This window comes from Artemia sp. Qi Xiang Cuo, chromosome 11, assembly GCF_049724085.1.
Source record: "Artemia sp. Qi Xiang Cuo chromosome 11, ASM4972408v1, whole genome shotgun sequence".
NCBI lineage: Eukaryota > Metazoa > Arthropoda > Branchiopoda > Anostraca > Artemiidae > Artemia > Artemia sp. Qi Xiang Cuo.
The window spans coordinates 29,250,352-29,265,072 of NC_142804.1; the positions used below are offsets into that span (position 1 = coordinate 29,250,352).

General features: G+C 33.8%; 1 protein-coding gene across 1 annotated transcript in view; it reads right to left on the reverse strand.

Moving 5' to 3' along the window:
• The window catches only part of LOC148946849 (uncharacterized), a 70,535-nt gene that overhangs the window by 11,786 nt on the left and 44,028 nt on the right, over positions 1–14,721 (reverse strand). The window contains exon 4 of the mRNA XM_089097163.1: positions 10,824–11,078. Within this exon, the coding sequence (XP_088953289.1) occupies positions 10,824–11,078 (255 nt within the window). The remainder of the gene's footprint in view (positions 1–10,823; positions 11,079–14,721) is intronic.

A 14,721-nucleotide genomic window follows, 5' to 3' on the forward strand; every position in this document is an offset into this window, starting at 1 on the left:
TAAGCTCCTTGGTTTTACAATTCCCGATAGTCTTAAGTGGGACATGCATGTTTCAAATATTGTAAAACAGGCAGATGTTTCACTATCAATGTTGTAACTGTTAAAAATTTAACTGCATCAAAATGCATTCCATCCGTCTTTACTTATCCTTTGTCAGGCTGCTATTGGAATATGCATGTCCGGTCTCGAATACGCAATTTTCAAGTGAACTTAGCGACCACATTGAGTTGACCCAGAAGCGTGCACTCAGGATCATCATGGTTGTAGCAGCAGCTGCAACCTAGCATAGAGCGAACCAGAGCCCATAATAAGCAAAAGTTAAAAAACACGTTTACAAAAAAAGTATCTAGTGAAAAAATTGTCATCTAACACTGATTCAGGAATGGTAACTATTATTTCAGTTCGTCTTAAAAGTAAAAGTTTATTGCAAAAAGAAATTTATGGTAATTTCCTAAAGCCTGAAACCCCTAGAAAATAGTGTCAGATCAAAATAGAAAATGTACCACTGGAATTAGCACAGTCGAAAACCTAGTAAAGGGAAATTACAATCCCCCACCTTGAACAATAAGGAAAATCACTTTTTTGCACGAGGAGCCCTGATCTGTCTCCGTTTTGTTTCTTTTCTTTTCCAAGGCTAGCGGTTTACCAGAACATCAGAGAGAGATGCTTAATAGCTCACTCAAAGCTATCTTTCCAATCTACATGCTTTTTATAAATTACGCCCTCTACTAGTGCCATATGACACTAAAAATGACACTTTTTGTGCTATTTCTCAAGGGGTGGGGCTAGCAGGCTACCAGAACATCTTAAGACAGATTTTTAACAGCTCATATTAAAGATATTGCTCATATCTACGTCTTTTCCATAAATTCTACCATCAACAAGTTTCAAAATGGCACTAAAACGGCACTTTTGGTGCCATGTCTCAAGTGGAAAAGCTGGGGCTAGTGGGCTACCCGAACTTTTTAGAGTGACGTTTAATGGCTCATTTGATAGCTATTGCTCATATCTACGTGATTTTTATCAATTCTAACATCCGTAAGGGTGATATAGCACCAAAAATAACACTTTCGGTATCATTTCTTAAGTAGATTTCCTTATGATGATTTTTTAAGGATTATTGTCAATTTAAAGTCTAAACAAAACTTCTATTAATAACCACTAAATGAGATCCTTTGGACTGACACTATTTATGATCGATCCCTTATGTAAAAATTTGAGAAAGAAATTCGTTTTAGTTAGCTTCTAGATAAAATAATGAAGATTTACGAATGAATTACAAGGTTCAGTTCCTTTGGGCTTGAGTTCGGTTCTTTATTATAAAATAATTCAATTCACAAAACAGTTTTTTTTTTTAAAAACTTTGAAAAAAATTCTGCATCTTATATAATTATTTAAAAAAGAAAATTTTTGTTATTTAAGTGTATTTTCGAAAATAAGGTAAATTTTCTCAGGCTTATACATTTTGATGGGTAAGACTAAACTTGACAAAACTTATATATTGAAAATCTCCATAAAAATCCAATTTTTTGTATGTATCTATTGGTATCAAAATTCCGTTTTTTAGATTTTCGGTTACAATTGAGACGGGTCGCTCTTAGTATACAGTTCACTACCACGAACTGTTTGAAAAGCTTGGAAGTATAAAACGACATCATTGCAATACTTATGGTCCAAAGCTCTTAACTGGAGGTTTGCAGGAACATTTCCCGTTTGTTCGTCCTCCAAAACTTTCTAGAGAAACTTTTTTTGTAGGATCTTACCCCCCCATCCCTAAACAAAGATCTACCACCCCTCTTTAACAATAGACCAATGCATTATGAACCAAATCACTTTAGCTAAATAAAGACATTAAAATAAACGCCAGAAAAATTTCTGTGTAATAAGAAGGGAGATGTCACCTTGCAGTACCCCTATGGACATTATCCATATTTTTTCATGGGTGACATTACCTGAAAAAGCCATTATGAAGACAAGACGTAATTAATATTAAGGGGACTGGGAAGGGGAATGAAACAGAGAGAACTTGCAAACCTCAGAATTAGAGTTTTGAACCATTGAGCCAAGCCCCCTTAATAAGCTACATAATTAAGGTACAAACACCAATATATAAAACTAAATTATTAGAGGCATTCTCTTAGTAGAGCGTTGGATTTTGAAATTAGGGCGTCTTGCGTTCGATTCCTGTTTGTTTTTTCTCAGTCATTGTTTTGTCCCTTCTATATGATTATTTTTCAGATAATTTCACTGTTTCTGTAAATGTGATGCACTCATTTTTCAAAGCAAGTCCCGGGAAGGTATTTTGTCAAACATTTTGATTCAAAAAGGAATAAAGGTCACCCAGTTCATGATTTGCAACGACATTCTTAGTTGATCACTATACCTATATCCCAACGAATTGCGTAATTTGTCACAATCCTGTTGGGGAGGGGGGGGGGGTCAGAGTTGGAGCCAATTTTCCAAATCAAGTGAAAATGAAAAATAAAACTGAAAAAACGAGCCATATAGTAATAAAAAAGTCAATGAGGTACTAAAGAAAACTAACCTGTTTCAGTGGGTGCTTGAATTATGCAGACTTATCTTAGTTTTGACAACATTTTTGGATAAAATAAAATTTAGCTTGGGGGAGGAAAAACTAGGGTCTGGGGGTAAAACTGAGGTCTGGGAGGGGCAATTTCCCCATCTGCTTCATAGCAAATTATGCCCCCGATCCCAACCCCATGCCACTTAGGGGTTGGAGAAGTGTAGGCATGTGGTTATGGAACCACTCAAAGTTGTATATTAAAAGAAGGATTAATTATTGTTATACTTATTTATTCAAATTATTTACTTATTTTTACTATTTAATAGACAGGATAACACTATTTGTAATTTATAGCCTGTAGAGAAATCATAGTAACAAAAACCCATCTGCATTTTTTTTTTCTGCGATATTTTTTTTAGTTGTCAGGTTACATTCTAACTTCTTTTTAGGATCTTACCCCTTCCCCCATCCCTAAACAAAGATCTACCACCCCTCCTTAACAGTATACCAATTCATTATGAGCCAAATCCCTTTAGTTAAATAAGACATTAAAATAAACGCCGGAAACATTTTTGTACAACAAGAAGGGAGATATCACCTTGCAGCACCCCTGTGGACATTATCCTTATTTTTCCACAGACTCTCTTTTGTTACAGTAGCCTTCTAGTTTCCGCTAGTCAGAGGGCCTTATAAGGCCCTCTATCCATTATGGCTTTTTCAGGCGAAGTCGGCCGAACCATTAACAGTTTTTTGTTCATCGAGAAACTAACGTTCCTGAAAAAAGCCATTTCAAATGCGCCTGATTTGCCTTTTTGAGCCTTAAAAAGCACGAAAGGAGACTGAGGTAGTCTGAAAAACTAAAAAAGCACGGGAACATTACCTGAAAAAGTCATCATGAAGACAAGGCCTAATTAATATTAAGGGGTCAGCCTAATTAATATTAAGAACCATTGAGATTATGATAGCACCCCTTTTATTCTTCCCAGCCTTTCTAGTCCGGTAATGACACCCAAAGTATAATTTCTGGTGTCATATGGTCCTTTATGATGGTGCTATCTAGTCGATAGCACAATTGACTAGATACAGTTTTTTGTGCAGGATCTTATCCTCTTCGCCCTTGCACAAAGATCTATCACCCCTCCTTAATAATAGACCAATGAATTATGAAGCAAATCACTTCAGTTAAATAAAGGATTAAAAAAAACACCAGAAGCGTTTTACTGCAATAAGAAGGAAAGTGACACCTTGCACCACCTTTGTGGATATTACCCATATTTTTCCACGGAAAAATCTTGCCAGACAATTTGATCTTCGTTGAAAATTTCCCCTGGACAATTCCACCGTAATATTCTCTCCACACGTAAGATTGTGCATCCAAAGAGGAAGAAAGACAAATGAAAACGGTTCTGTAGGAGAATTCAAGTAATTCTTCCCAAATTTTTGGAAATGAAAACAAAATCAGTTTATAATACCATTTATGATTTATCGTACCAACAAGAGACATGATCTTTTTTTAAAATTTTCGATTCATTTCTAAGTAATGGGTGGCTTTTCTATTTAGGGACAGGTCAAATAACTCCCTAAGCCTAAAGGAACATATCTGTCGAGTTTTTTGTAACTGTCGAGGTTGTCTGCAGTATTCTCTAGAGGTGTCTTATCTCACCTAGATAGGAGGTGATTAAAAATTACATATAGAAAAAACAAGTTTTCAACTGAAACTAAAGAGCAACGTTTAGATTTAAAACGAACATAAATTATTCCGTATAAATAAAAAAGAGCATGGCAGTGTTGACATTATATTAAACTTTAATCAAAAACGAGCGAGGATTAATTTAAAAAAATAAAGTTTTTCCAACGGAAGTAAAGAGCGAAGTTGAAACTTAAAACGAACAAAAATTATAACTTCACAGCCTATCTAATATATATCAATAAAACTAGTAAAAATGAACCAAATAATTATGTTTCCCTATACTTCTAGGATTATAAGAAAAATTAGCGCTTTACTGAAAACACAAAAGCAAAGATTAAAAAACAAGAATATTGATTTAGGTGTCCAAAGTGAGTACGTAGCTTGACAACAATGAACTAATCTATAAACCTTTTCATAGTTTTACACCAGCTGTGAGATTAGTAACTTTGAGTATACAATTAAAATTATCTTAAAAACATAAGCCTAAAAGCAAATATTATTTTAATAGCCGCAAAGTCATTGAACAGCACACAAAAATTATGGATTGGTCTTTCATCTAACACTTGGTCTCCCCAGCTATAACCCCAATAGTGAGTAATATACAATCTTAAATTGTAAGAAATACGCTTTAGTATTGCTCGAAATGAAGATCAAATAAGCCATAATGTAAACTCTCCAAATTCGGTTATTTCTCTCTATACAACAGAGAATTTCAAGTTAAGATACAAATTTTAAAACTAGTCTATAGTCCTAATACTATCAAGATGGCTTTACTTAGAACTTATCTACAAACTAATCATGACATGTCCTTTTAAAGAACCAAAACAAGAGCCAGTCATTGGACTGAGTCATTGCGCAGAAGTGAAAAAATAAAGCAATAATCCTAAAAGGCTTTATTTCTATACTGTAAAAAGTGTTCTTAATCGGTTTGCTTTTACTCTACCAAAACTCCTATACTATTTTGTATTTTCAGTAAAGCGCTAGTTTTTTACAATCCTAGAAATATAATTTACAAACATAATTGATTGGTTCATTTTTACTAGTTTTATTGATATATATTAGATAGGTTGTGAAGTAATAATTTTTGTTCGTTTTAAATTTCAACTGCGCTCTTTACTTCCCTCTGAAAAACTTTGTTTTTTAAAATTAATTTACAAAGAGAGCAAAATCCCATGCTCCTCCCTCCTTAAAGCCACACTCATTACCAAATAAAAAGGAAGGAGGGAAAAAATTTGTTTGTGTTTTGCCAAATCCTCCATTTCTAATCCCCGTACTGAGGACATTTTCCCCGATTTTCACATCCCCTTTAGACCCCAACTCCCCCACTTAGTCTCCTTAGTAATCCCAACTTACTCTCCAATCCATGCTGTTACAGAGAGGTTCCGGAAAAGTTTTATCCTCTTTATTTTGAAGCACCTTAATAAATGCTGATATGCGTCCTGAACAAAAATGAACTCCTCCCTCTCTAATTTTAGTTGATGGTGTATGGTCACAATAACTATGCCCACTTTTTTATCTATCGCCACTTAGTTTTGCCCTTTTTTGGTACTTATTTGAGTTCTATTTTTTTTTCAATCTAGGCCTTCATACAATCCTTTCTTTAATTGTAATTATTTCTTTACACATATTGATTTCAATAGTTTTTATTTTTACAGTATTTGACTCGAAATACGTATTCGGCTATTCTTTTTTCTTTTAGCCTGTGATAGTTGTTTGTCATATTGTATGATTATTTTATTCCCCCCCCCCTCTTTTTTGGCATTAATCGTATTAAGTTAATTTTACTTCTTCGACATTAGTTTTTTTGTTATATTTTATTAATTTGTGTTAAATTTTTATTGACCATTTTTGCACTTGATTGATATTCTTTACTTTTGTCTTGCTGTATCTGTTTTTTTTTCTTTTTAATTTCTTTTACCTGATACATAAAGCGAATTCGGCTCTAGTAGAGCTTGTGGTAGTCTTTTGAAATTAAATATTATTTTATTTTACCCAAGTCCAGAAGACACGTATTTTGGATGAACACTACCGTCCCCACAAGATATACCACTTTATTAAATGAAGGTCAACTCAGATTAACTAAGGATTGCCGTGTACAACATGAAAAACATTTCGTCCAGTAATAACCTAGTGAGTCTAAAAATTCTTAAATATATTTTTCCATCTGCACCTGGGGTTCTAACATCACTGATTGACTATTGCTTTCAAACACGAAAGTTTCCAGATTGTTTAAAAAAAAGTAAGTGACACCACTTTATAATGGTGGTGATAGAAATAACCTTAGTAATTGCCATCCCATATAAGTGTTGCCTGTAATTTCTTGTCTTATAGGAAGACCATTTTTTAGATAAGTTGAATTTGTTAAATAGTAATCAGCTTGGTTTGGGACGAACAGAAAGACTGAAGATGCATAGATACATCCAACTGCTGTAATCAAAGCAGCTTTAGATAACAGTTTTAGCGTAGGTGCTGTGTTTCTCGATTTGACAAATGGGTTCGACACAGTTGATCGTTACCTACTCTTGGAAAAATATGGGGCGTGCGGGATCCGTGGTTAAGCCCTTGGTATTAAAAAGAGCTTCCTTAGCTAACCATACTAATTTGAGGGAAAATCCAGGCAATCCAGACTAGGTACTATGGTTTGCGGAGTCCCGGGGGATCTGTTCCAGGTCCAATTCTTTTCCTGTTGCTCATCAATGACATACCTAATTGTGTTTCTGATTGCTGTTTTAGGATTACTACTACTACTACTACTAACAACTCACCGCAGCACCAAGCCGCCTGAGGCCAACACAGCTACGCCCGCTCCTCCTCCATCCCAATCTATTCAAAGCCTCCTTTTTTACACCCTACCACGAAGTTCCAATTTCCTTTAAATCTTTCTTTATGACGTCCTCCCACCCCAGACGATGACGACCTGCTTCCCGTTTAGCCCTAGACGGTTGGTCGAAAAGAACAATCTTCGGCAATCTGTCACCCTTCATCCGCCCAACGTACCCTGACCATCTCAACCTTTCTTTCGTTATAGCCCTAAAGATCGGTATTGAACCACCTTTTTCGTACAGCCCATTGTTTGAAATTCGGTCAGTCATCCGGGTACCCAGAACAATCCTTAAGCAATTTCTCTGGAATACATCTAGCAAATCTTCATCCGCTTTTCGAAGCGCCCATGCTTCAGAGCCATATTTGACTACTGTCATCATTGTAGCTTCTAATACTCTAATCTTGGTTTGCAGACTTATCTTCCTATTCTTCCAAACTTTTTTTAATTGTGAAAAAACACCCTGAGCCTTGGCTATTCTACTTTTAACATCTTCACTGCTCCCACCATCTTTGGTAAGTGAAGCTGCCCACTTTATCAATCTTTTCGTTACGCAACGTCACCTTTTCATCTTCACTTATTCCTAACCTTAGTGACTTAGTCTTCTTAACATTAATTTTCAGACCTATTCTAGCACCCTGAACTCGCAAAACCGCTAAAAGTTCATTCATTTTGCTCGCACTTTCCTCTAGGATGTTTAAATCATCAAAATAATCTAAGTCCAGGAGACTTTTTCCTCCCCATTTGATTCCGTGGTCTCCTATTGCCTTTCCTGTGCTCTTTAATGCAAAATCCATCAAAATAATCCATACAAAGGGAGATAGAACACAGCCCTGCTTAACTCCTGATTTAATACAATACCAGCTGCTAACCTCATTTCTTACCTTAACTGCAGCCGTGTTACTCTCGTACATAGCACTTATCACTTTAATGTATTTGTCTGGTACACCATACAAGGATAAAACCTTTGCTATAGCTCTTCTATCAACAGAATCGAACGCTTGCTCATAATATATAAAACTGAGGACCAAAGGTGTTTTATAACTCAGACACTTCTCAATTATTAGCTAAAAGTGATAATTTGGTCAACACATCATCTACCTTTTCTAAAACCGCTCTTTTCTTCTCTCAAAAATTTGTCTACAGCATCTCTCAGTCTAAAAAGTATCATATTACTAAATAATTTGCTACCTAAAGAGACCAGACTAATACCTGAATAATTACCACAATCACTCTTATCACCTTTCTTATAAAATGGTTTAATTAAGGTTTTCCTAAAATCATTAGGTACTTCCCCTTTTTCAAAAATCATATTCATAATCTTCAGTAGTTTATTTCCAACGTCAGAGTCACCATATTTAACAAACTCATTTACCACACTATCAGCACCTGGAGATTTAATATTTTTTAATCCTTTTAGTGCTGTCGTTAATTATTCCTCGCAAAACAAATCTTCCCTCACACCCAAGGTATCACAAACTTTTTCATTTTCCTCTATATCTTTACCTGCAACTCTATCTCGGTTTAGAAAATTCTTAAAATGTTCTGCCCATCTCTCTTTAATTCTTTCCTTATCGCTAATTGTGTCCCCATTTCTATCTTTAACTGGGCCAAGTCCGGATTGACTGCTCCCTCTCAATTTATTGACATGCCAGTACAATATTTTACTACTATGCCGTCTAGTTGCATCTTCCAGATCGTCGGCAATTTCATCCATGGTCTCCGCTTCACACCTCCTTAGCTCATATTTTAATGCTTTCTCCACTTTCTTTACATTCCTTTTGCTTTCATATGATCTATCACTCAGATAATTCTTGTACTTGTACTCAGAAAGTCATTTTTCCTTTCTTTTAAACATAAAGCTTTTTCACTAATATTCTTAGCTGCAGTCCTAGCTTTCTTCCCTACGACACTTTCAGCAACTTCACAAATTATTTTTCTAAGATTATTCCAACCATCTTCCACATTATCAAATTTTAAACTCTCAAGTTACTGCTATTACTAAAGGTCGCTGGAATGTGACAGAGCTATAATTTTGTGATGACACAATAGCCTTTAGTACTGCAACAACAGAAGCGTTACTTCAGGCATCAATGAAGCACACTGTTGATAATTTCGATTCTCGGCTGAAGGTAAACAGGCTCAAATTAGTTTAAATAGGCCAAATTTTGTCATTGTCCAGATGCAATAAGATTATTAGATATTTTGAGCTCATTAGCAGGATTGCAGTTGATTGATCGCAATAAATTTACCAATGTACTCCGAGTGAACTATGAACGTAACCCAAACGTATAGAAGCTCAAATGAAGGATCAAGTCAGGCATAAAGCGAAGAGAAATTACTATAAATAATAGTATGGTAGAAATTACCATAGTTGCGTGACCCCTTACATCCTCTTGACGGAAGACTAGTGTGACATTGCACATCAATGAAGGCAGGATATATTCAAAACTGTTTTTATTTCATCATTATAGCATTGACAAATCAAAAATTGTTCTTACTTCCAAGAACCCTTCTTTTTATGTGTCATCAGTTCCTTTTATTTCCTTTTATTAGTTCCTTTTATTTCCTGCATTATATGCAGGAAATTTCCTCAACACTTTCTTCTTTTGCAATAGGCTTCTTTGAAATGCATAGCAGATCAAGTAGCAAACCATTTATTCATTAGCCCATTTAAAATATTCCTTCAAAAAACTTAACAGATTTCTTCAAAAAAAGAAAAGTTCGTTTCTAAATTTTGCTTGAGCATGAATTTTCTATACGTTTGAATTAAGTAGAATAAAACAGAAAACAATTTTTACAAAAAAAGACAAAATAAACTTTTAAAACAGTAAAATAAATTGAAAGTCACGAACATTATTATTTTAAGAATTTGTTTTCTTTTCTGTACTCTGGATTTACATTGTCATTTTCTTCTTTTTTGTGAATTTTTTTTTTTTTTTGCAAAACAATTTGGCAAAAAAAGACAAAATAATCTTTGAAAATACAAGAATAAATTGAAAGTCACGAATATTATTATTTTAAGAATTTCTTTTCTTTTCTCTACTCTGCATTTGCATTGTCATTTTCTTCTTTTTTGTGAATATTTTTTTCTTCTTTTTTAGTTAATGTTTTTTTTCTTTTTTTGCCAAAACAATTTGGCAAAAAAAACAACAAAATAATCTTTGAAAATAGTAGAATAAATTGAAAGTCACGAATATTATTATTTCAAGTATTTGTTTTCTTTTCTGTACTCTGGATTTGCATTGTCATTTCCTTTTTTTGTGAATGTTTCAACAAATAAAACACTCTGTGCGAAATTCATACCGCTTTCAGTAAAGCACAAAGGCACCAGATTCTTACAGAGTTTTAGAAGACGAGAGTCTCACTTCTATTTGTGGTAGCTTGAATTTGTAAACTTTAATTTCCTTTTGTTGATGTTATGGCAGTTAAAAAACACACAGTTCAAAATATTCAAATCGTTTGCAGTAAAACAATTAAGTCACTCTAGTTTTTAATGGGTTTAAAGGTGTGGTAGCACTGCTTTACTTTCGGTAATTTCTGTTTGCTTAAGTTTTATCTAAGTTAAGCTGTTTTTTGTAAGACGTCGTCTAAATTAATTGTTAGAAAGAATATAATTCGTTTTTCTTTAAATACACCTCTATCAACCTAAGGCCCAAGAAGTCCCTGCTGCCGACTACAAGCTTTTAAGAAACTAAAAATTACGACAATACACAAAAAAGTAGCTAGAATTATAATCTTAACCCACGTCTTAATGTAAGATGGATTTTAGTCTAATTAAAATATACCTTTCTAATGAGATCCAATTCATCTTTCATTTTACTATACTCTTTTTCGAGATCCGTAGCTGGGGTGCGTGACTCTCTTTCTTCCCTCAATTTTGTAATCAATTCTTCAATTTTGAGGCCGTCATCTGTTCTCATAGACTCTAAATTCGTTTTCTCTTTGTTCAAAACTTCATTCTCACGACTCAAACAGTCTAGTTTCAGTTTGAGTTCTTCAACCTTTCCTGAGAGGTCTTTAATTTCTACGTGACATCTTCCTATTTAAGCAAAGGCTAAGGAAATGATAAAATCAAAATTTGACAGGTAGACAAAGAAATCAAAAGAACAATTTGCTGTTATCGCAATACAATAAAAAAACAGAACAAAAAATATGTTACTTTGCCAGAATAGATAATGAAAAATCTCTTTATAAACCAAAAAAATCTTTAAAATCGCAACAATTGCTCAAAAAAGCTTTTTAAAGTAGCCGATGGACAGATTTTTCTATTACTCCTTTTGCAAAAGCATCAAATAAACAGTTTTATTTATCAAAATACCTCATCTTATAGGGCACTGAATAATCCTCTGTGCTCTGAATACTCTGAATAGTGCTCTGTATTTATCAAAATACCTCATCTTATAGGGCACTGAATAATCCTCTGTGCTCTGAATACTCTGAATAGTGCTCTGTATTTATCAAAATACCTCATCTTATAGGGCACTGAATAATCCTCTGTGCTCTGAATACTCTGAATAGTGCTCTGTATTTATCAAAATACCTCATCTTATAGTGCACTGAATAATCTGAAGTTACAAATTGTTTAGATGAATCTCTTGAAAAATACAAAATAGTTGCCCAAAAACACCAGTTTCATATTTTGAACCCTAAACCCTTGAAGGGGTGCTCTTATTCTCCTGCACTAAGGGCCAGACCTTTGTCTGATCAACCTAATGTCTATTAGACAAATGCTCTGAGCTCTCTTACCGTTGAGGTCGAAAATTTGTACGATCAACCTTCTACACTTGGAAAATTATAGTTTTTCACATAAAATCGGATGCAATTTTGCAAATTAAATTTCTGTTTCTATTTTCAAAGTTTAAAAAAACCCAAATCTAAGCAAAACGAAACACCCTCTTTGTGATGCAAGTAGGTAAATCATACTCATATAAATTGGAAAGAACATATACCTCAGATTTGTTACAAATAACATATCATGTAAAAGAATATTGATGAACTGCATGGTAGGCTACATCAAGGATCCCTGCTCTCTTTTTTCCACAAGAAAAGACATTTCTAATTTAGCTTCAACTTTTGCTAGAACATTGAAGATGCGAACATTAATGAAACTGGCAGCTCGATACAATAAGGGTCTGATGGCGGGGCATCGGGGCCAAAACTCCAAGACATCCCCAGACAGCCTATAGCTTTTCTATATTTTTATGCTGTTTGACAAGTTTGTCCGTCCACTTACTCTCCAAAACAATTTCGAATTACGTAAATGAGAGGGTTTATCCGCTAGGATTAAAAAAGCAAAATAGCAAGTCTTATCTCAGTCTAGCATTTCGAAACGTTGGGCATTGTTGCGGTACTAGTAGTATCAGGAAAAAAAAGTTTTGAATCAATAAATGTGGATAGATCAAAAGCAGAGCAAACATTACAAACATGTTTCCACGGTCATAACAAAAACCGTTATCTACAACTTTTTACCAAAAAAGTGTATCAGCGAGTCTTCAAAATGTTAAATAATAGCTGTGAATTTTTGAACCAAAGAGGAGTTTTTCCACCGTCCTAACAAAACTGTTAGCAACGATTTTGTTTACGAAAAAATGTGTTTCCGTAAGTCCACAAAAAAATATTACTGACAATTATCGGCACATTTTTCTATACGAAACAACAAGTTGCTGGAGAAAATTATTATTGGATTTGGGGCGCAAAATTAAAACTTTGAATTACGAAATTAATATTAAATTGCGTTTATGTTAGGAAATACCTATGGTTAATTTTTGAGTTTTTTAATTTATTCAATTAAAACACGATTTTCCTATGGAAAATAAAGAGCAATTTTAGAACTTAACACGAACAGAAATTAGCTTACATAAAATATCAAACTTTAAAAGAACAGCATGTGACACCTAAAATAAACAGGAAGAAGAACTAACAATGAAGTCAAGCTTAAAATAATCAGAAATTACCATAAATAAGTACAGTGTTGCCACAACCCAAAAGTTTAGAATGGCATCTGTCTTTGCTGATAACTAAATAGATTGCTCAATAAAAGTGTCACAACAAATATTTATAGCCATTTAAGGAGCTTTGCGAAACTGTATCCTTCAATGTGAAAAATTACCTTTGTTCCAAGTGACTGCTAATTACTTTTAATATTTTAATACAGTTAACACACTTAGATTTTATTTTCATCCATATATTTTTTTATACGTTGAAATTCCAGGAAACTTCATTCATATTTTGGTCTTAATTTTTTGCTTTATCTCTTTTATATTAAATTAGAATTTACACTTTAGCCTCAAATCTGATGGGTACCATCCTCAACTTTTATTTGTGGTAACTTATGTTCGTCTCACTTAATTACTCATTGTAGAACCCAAGATACTGTTTCAACTATTACCAAACAGTGTCTGGGAAAGATTTATTACAATACAGAAATTATACTATATTTAAATGGGTGGATTAAAAGGGAAGAATGTTAATAGAAATAAGTGCTGTCGTAAAATACTGAAACTAAATTGGCTGTAACAAGATTGTCTACATCGAAGCTTCAAGTTTGACTCATTTGAGAAGTATCTTAATTTAATTAAGATACTCTCTTTAATTAAAAAAAAAACTTAAAAGAAATTTGTGTTTTCTATTCTACGAAAATTAACCTACGAAGAATTTCTTTTAAAACCCATAGTTTGCATAATTTGGTACTCTTTTCAGGGGAAGGGGACTGTTGGCAAGTACAAGGTAAAATTTCATTTTTAACGTCATATTTGAAATGAGTACCTTTAAAAGCACTTAAATACTTAATACTTAAATGACTAAACACGTGATTTAAATTTAAAGTCACATATAAAATATGTCCTTGCCATACTTTGATTTAAAGAGCCTCGTATAGGACTAAAAAGTCCTCAAATACCAGCTTTGAAACAAACGGATTATTATTTCTCAAATACAGACCTACTGTGATTTGATTTGGGACAGTCATCTGATAATTTAAAAACAGACTTATAAATAATTTCTGAACAACACCGAGCCAAAATTGCTGCAGTGCGTCTATATTTCCGAAGTCGGAGGGGGAGGGTCAAGATGCCTGCAATTACATAGACCAAAATCCCTGCACGATCCTGTTTTCAACAAGGTGTTACAAATCCACCTGTCTACCAGAATATATCTGTTTTAAAAGGGTTATTTTTACATTTAATATACCCCTTGTCCTGGTCACGTCACGAATCATATAGAATAATCTGATTAATAATCTGATCGCTACCTCGAAAGTTTGATGCAACGCCATGTGGGGCTGCGGGGACATCAATTGGGACGGCGAAACACGCCTTAAATGTTTGAATTAAATAAAGACCAATTAGTAAAAAAAAAACTGATTTATTCAGGATTTTACTTAAGCCGTCCTCATACCATGAGATCTACCTCGTATTAAGCTGAGAAGCTCAATTTGGTAGACATTTAGTCAAAGAATATTTTATTATGTCTCAAAAGACATCGCATAAGTAATCTTTACATTGGATGCTTCATAGATTTTTTAATCTTTTAAAATCTTTGGGTTTATGATTATCAGCCTTATATTTTATCTTCCGAACCCAAAAATATAGAAAAAGTGTGAAACATTGAGTCTAATACGTTGACCACAGGAGGTGCAAAAAAAAAAAGAAAAAAAAAGAAAAAAAGAGGATTGGAAACACTGCT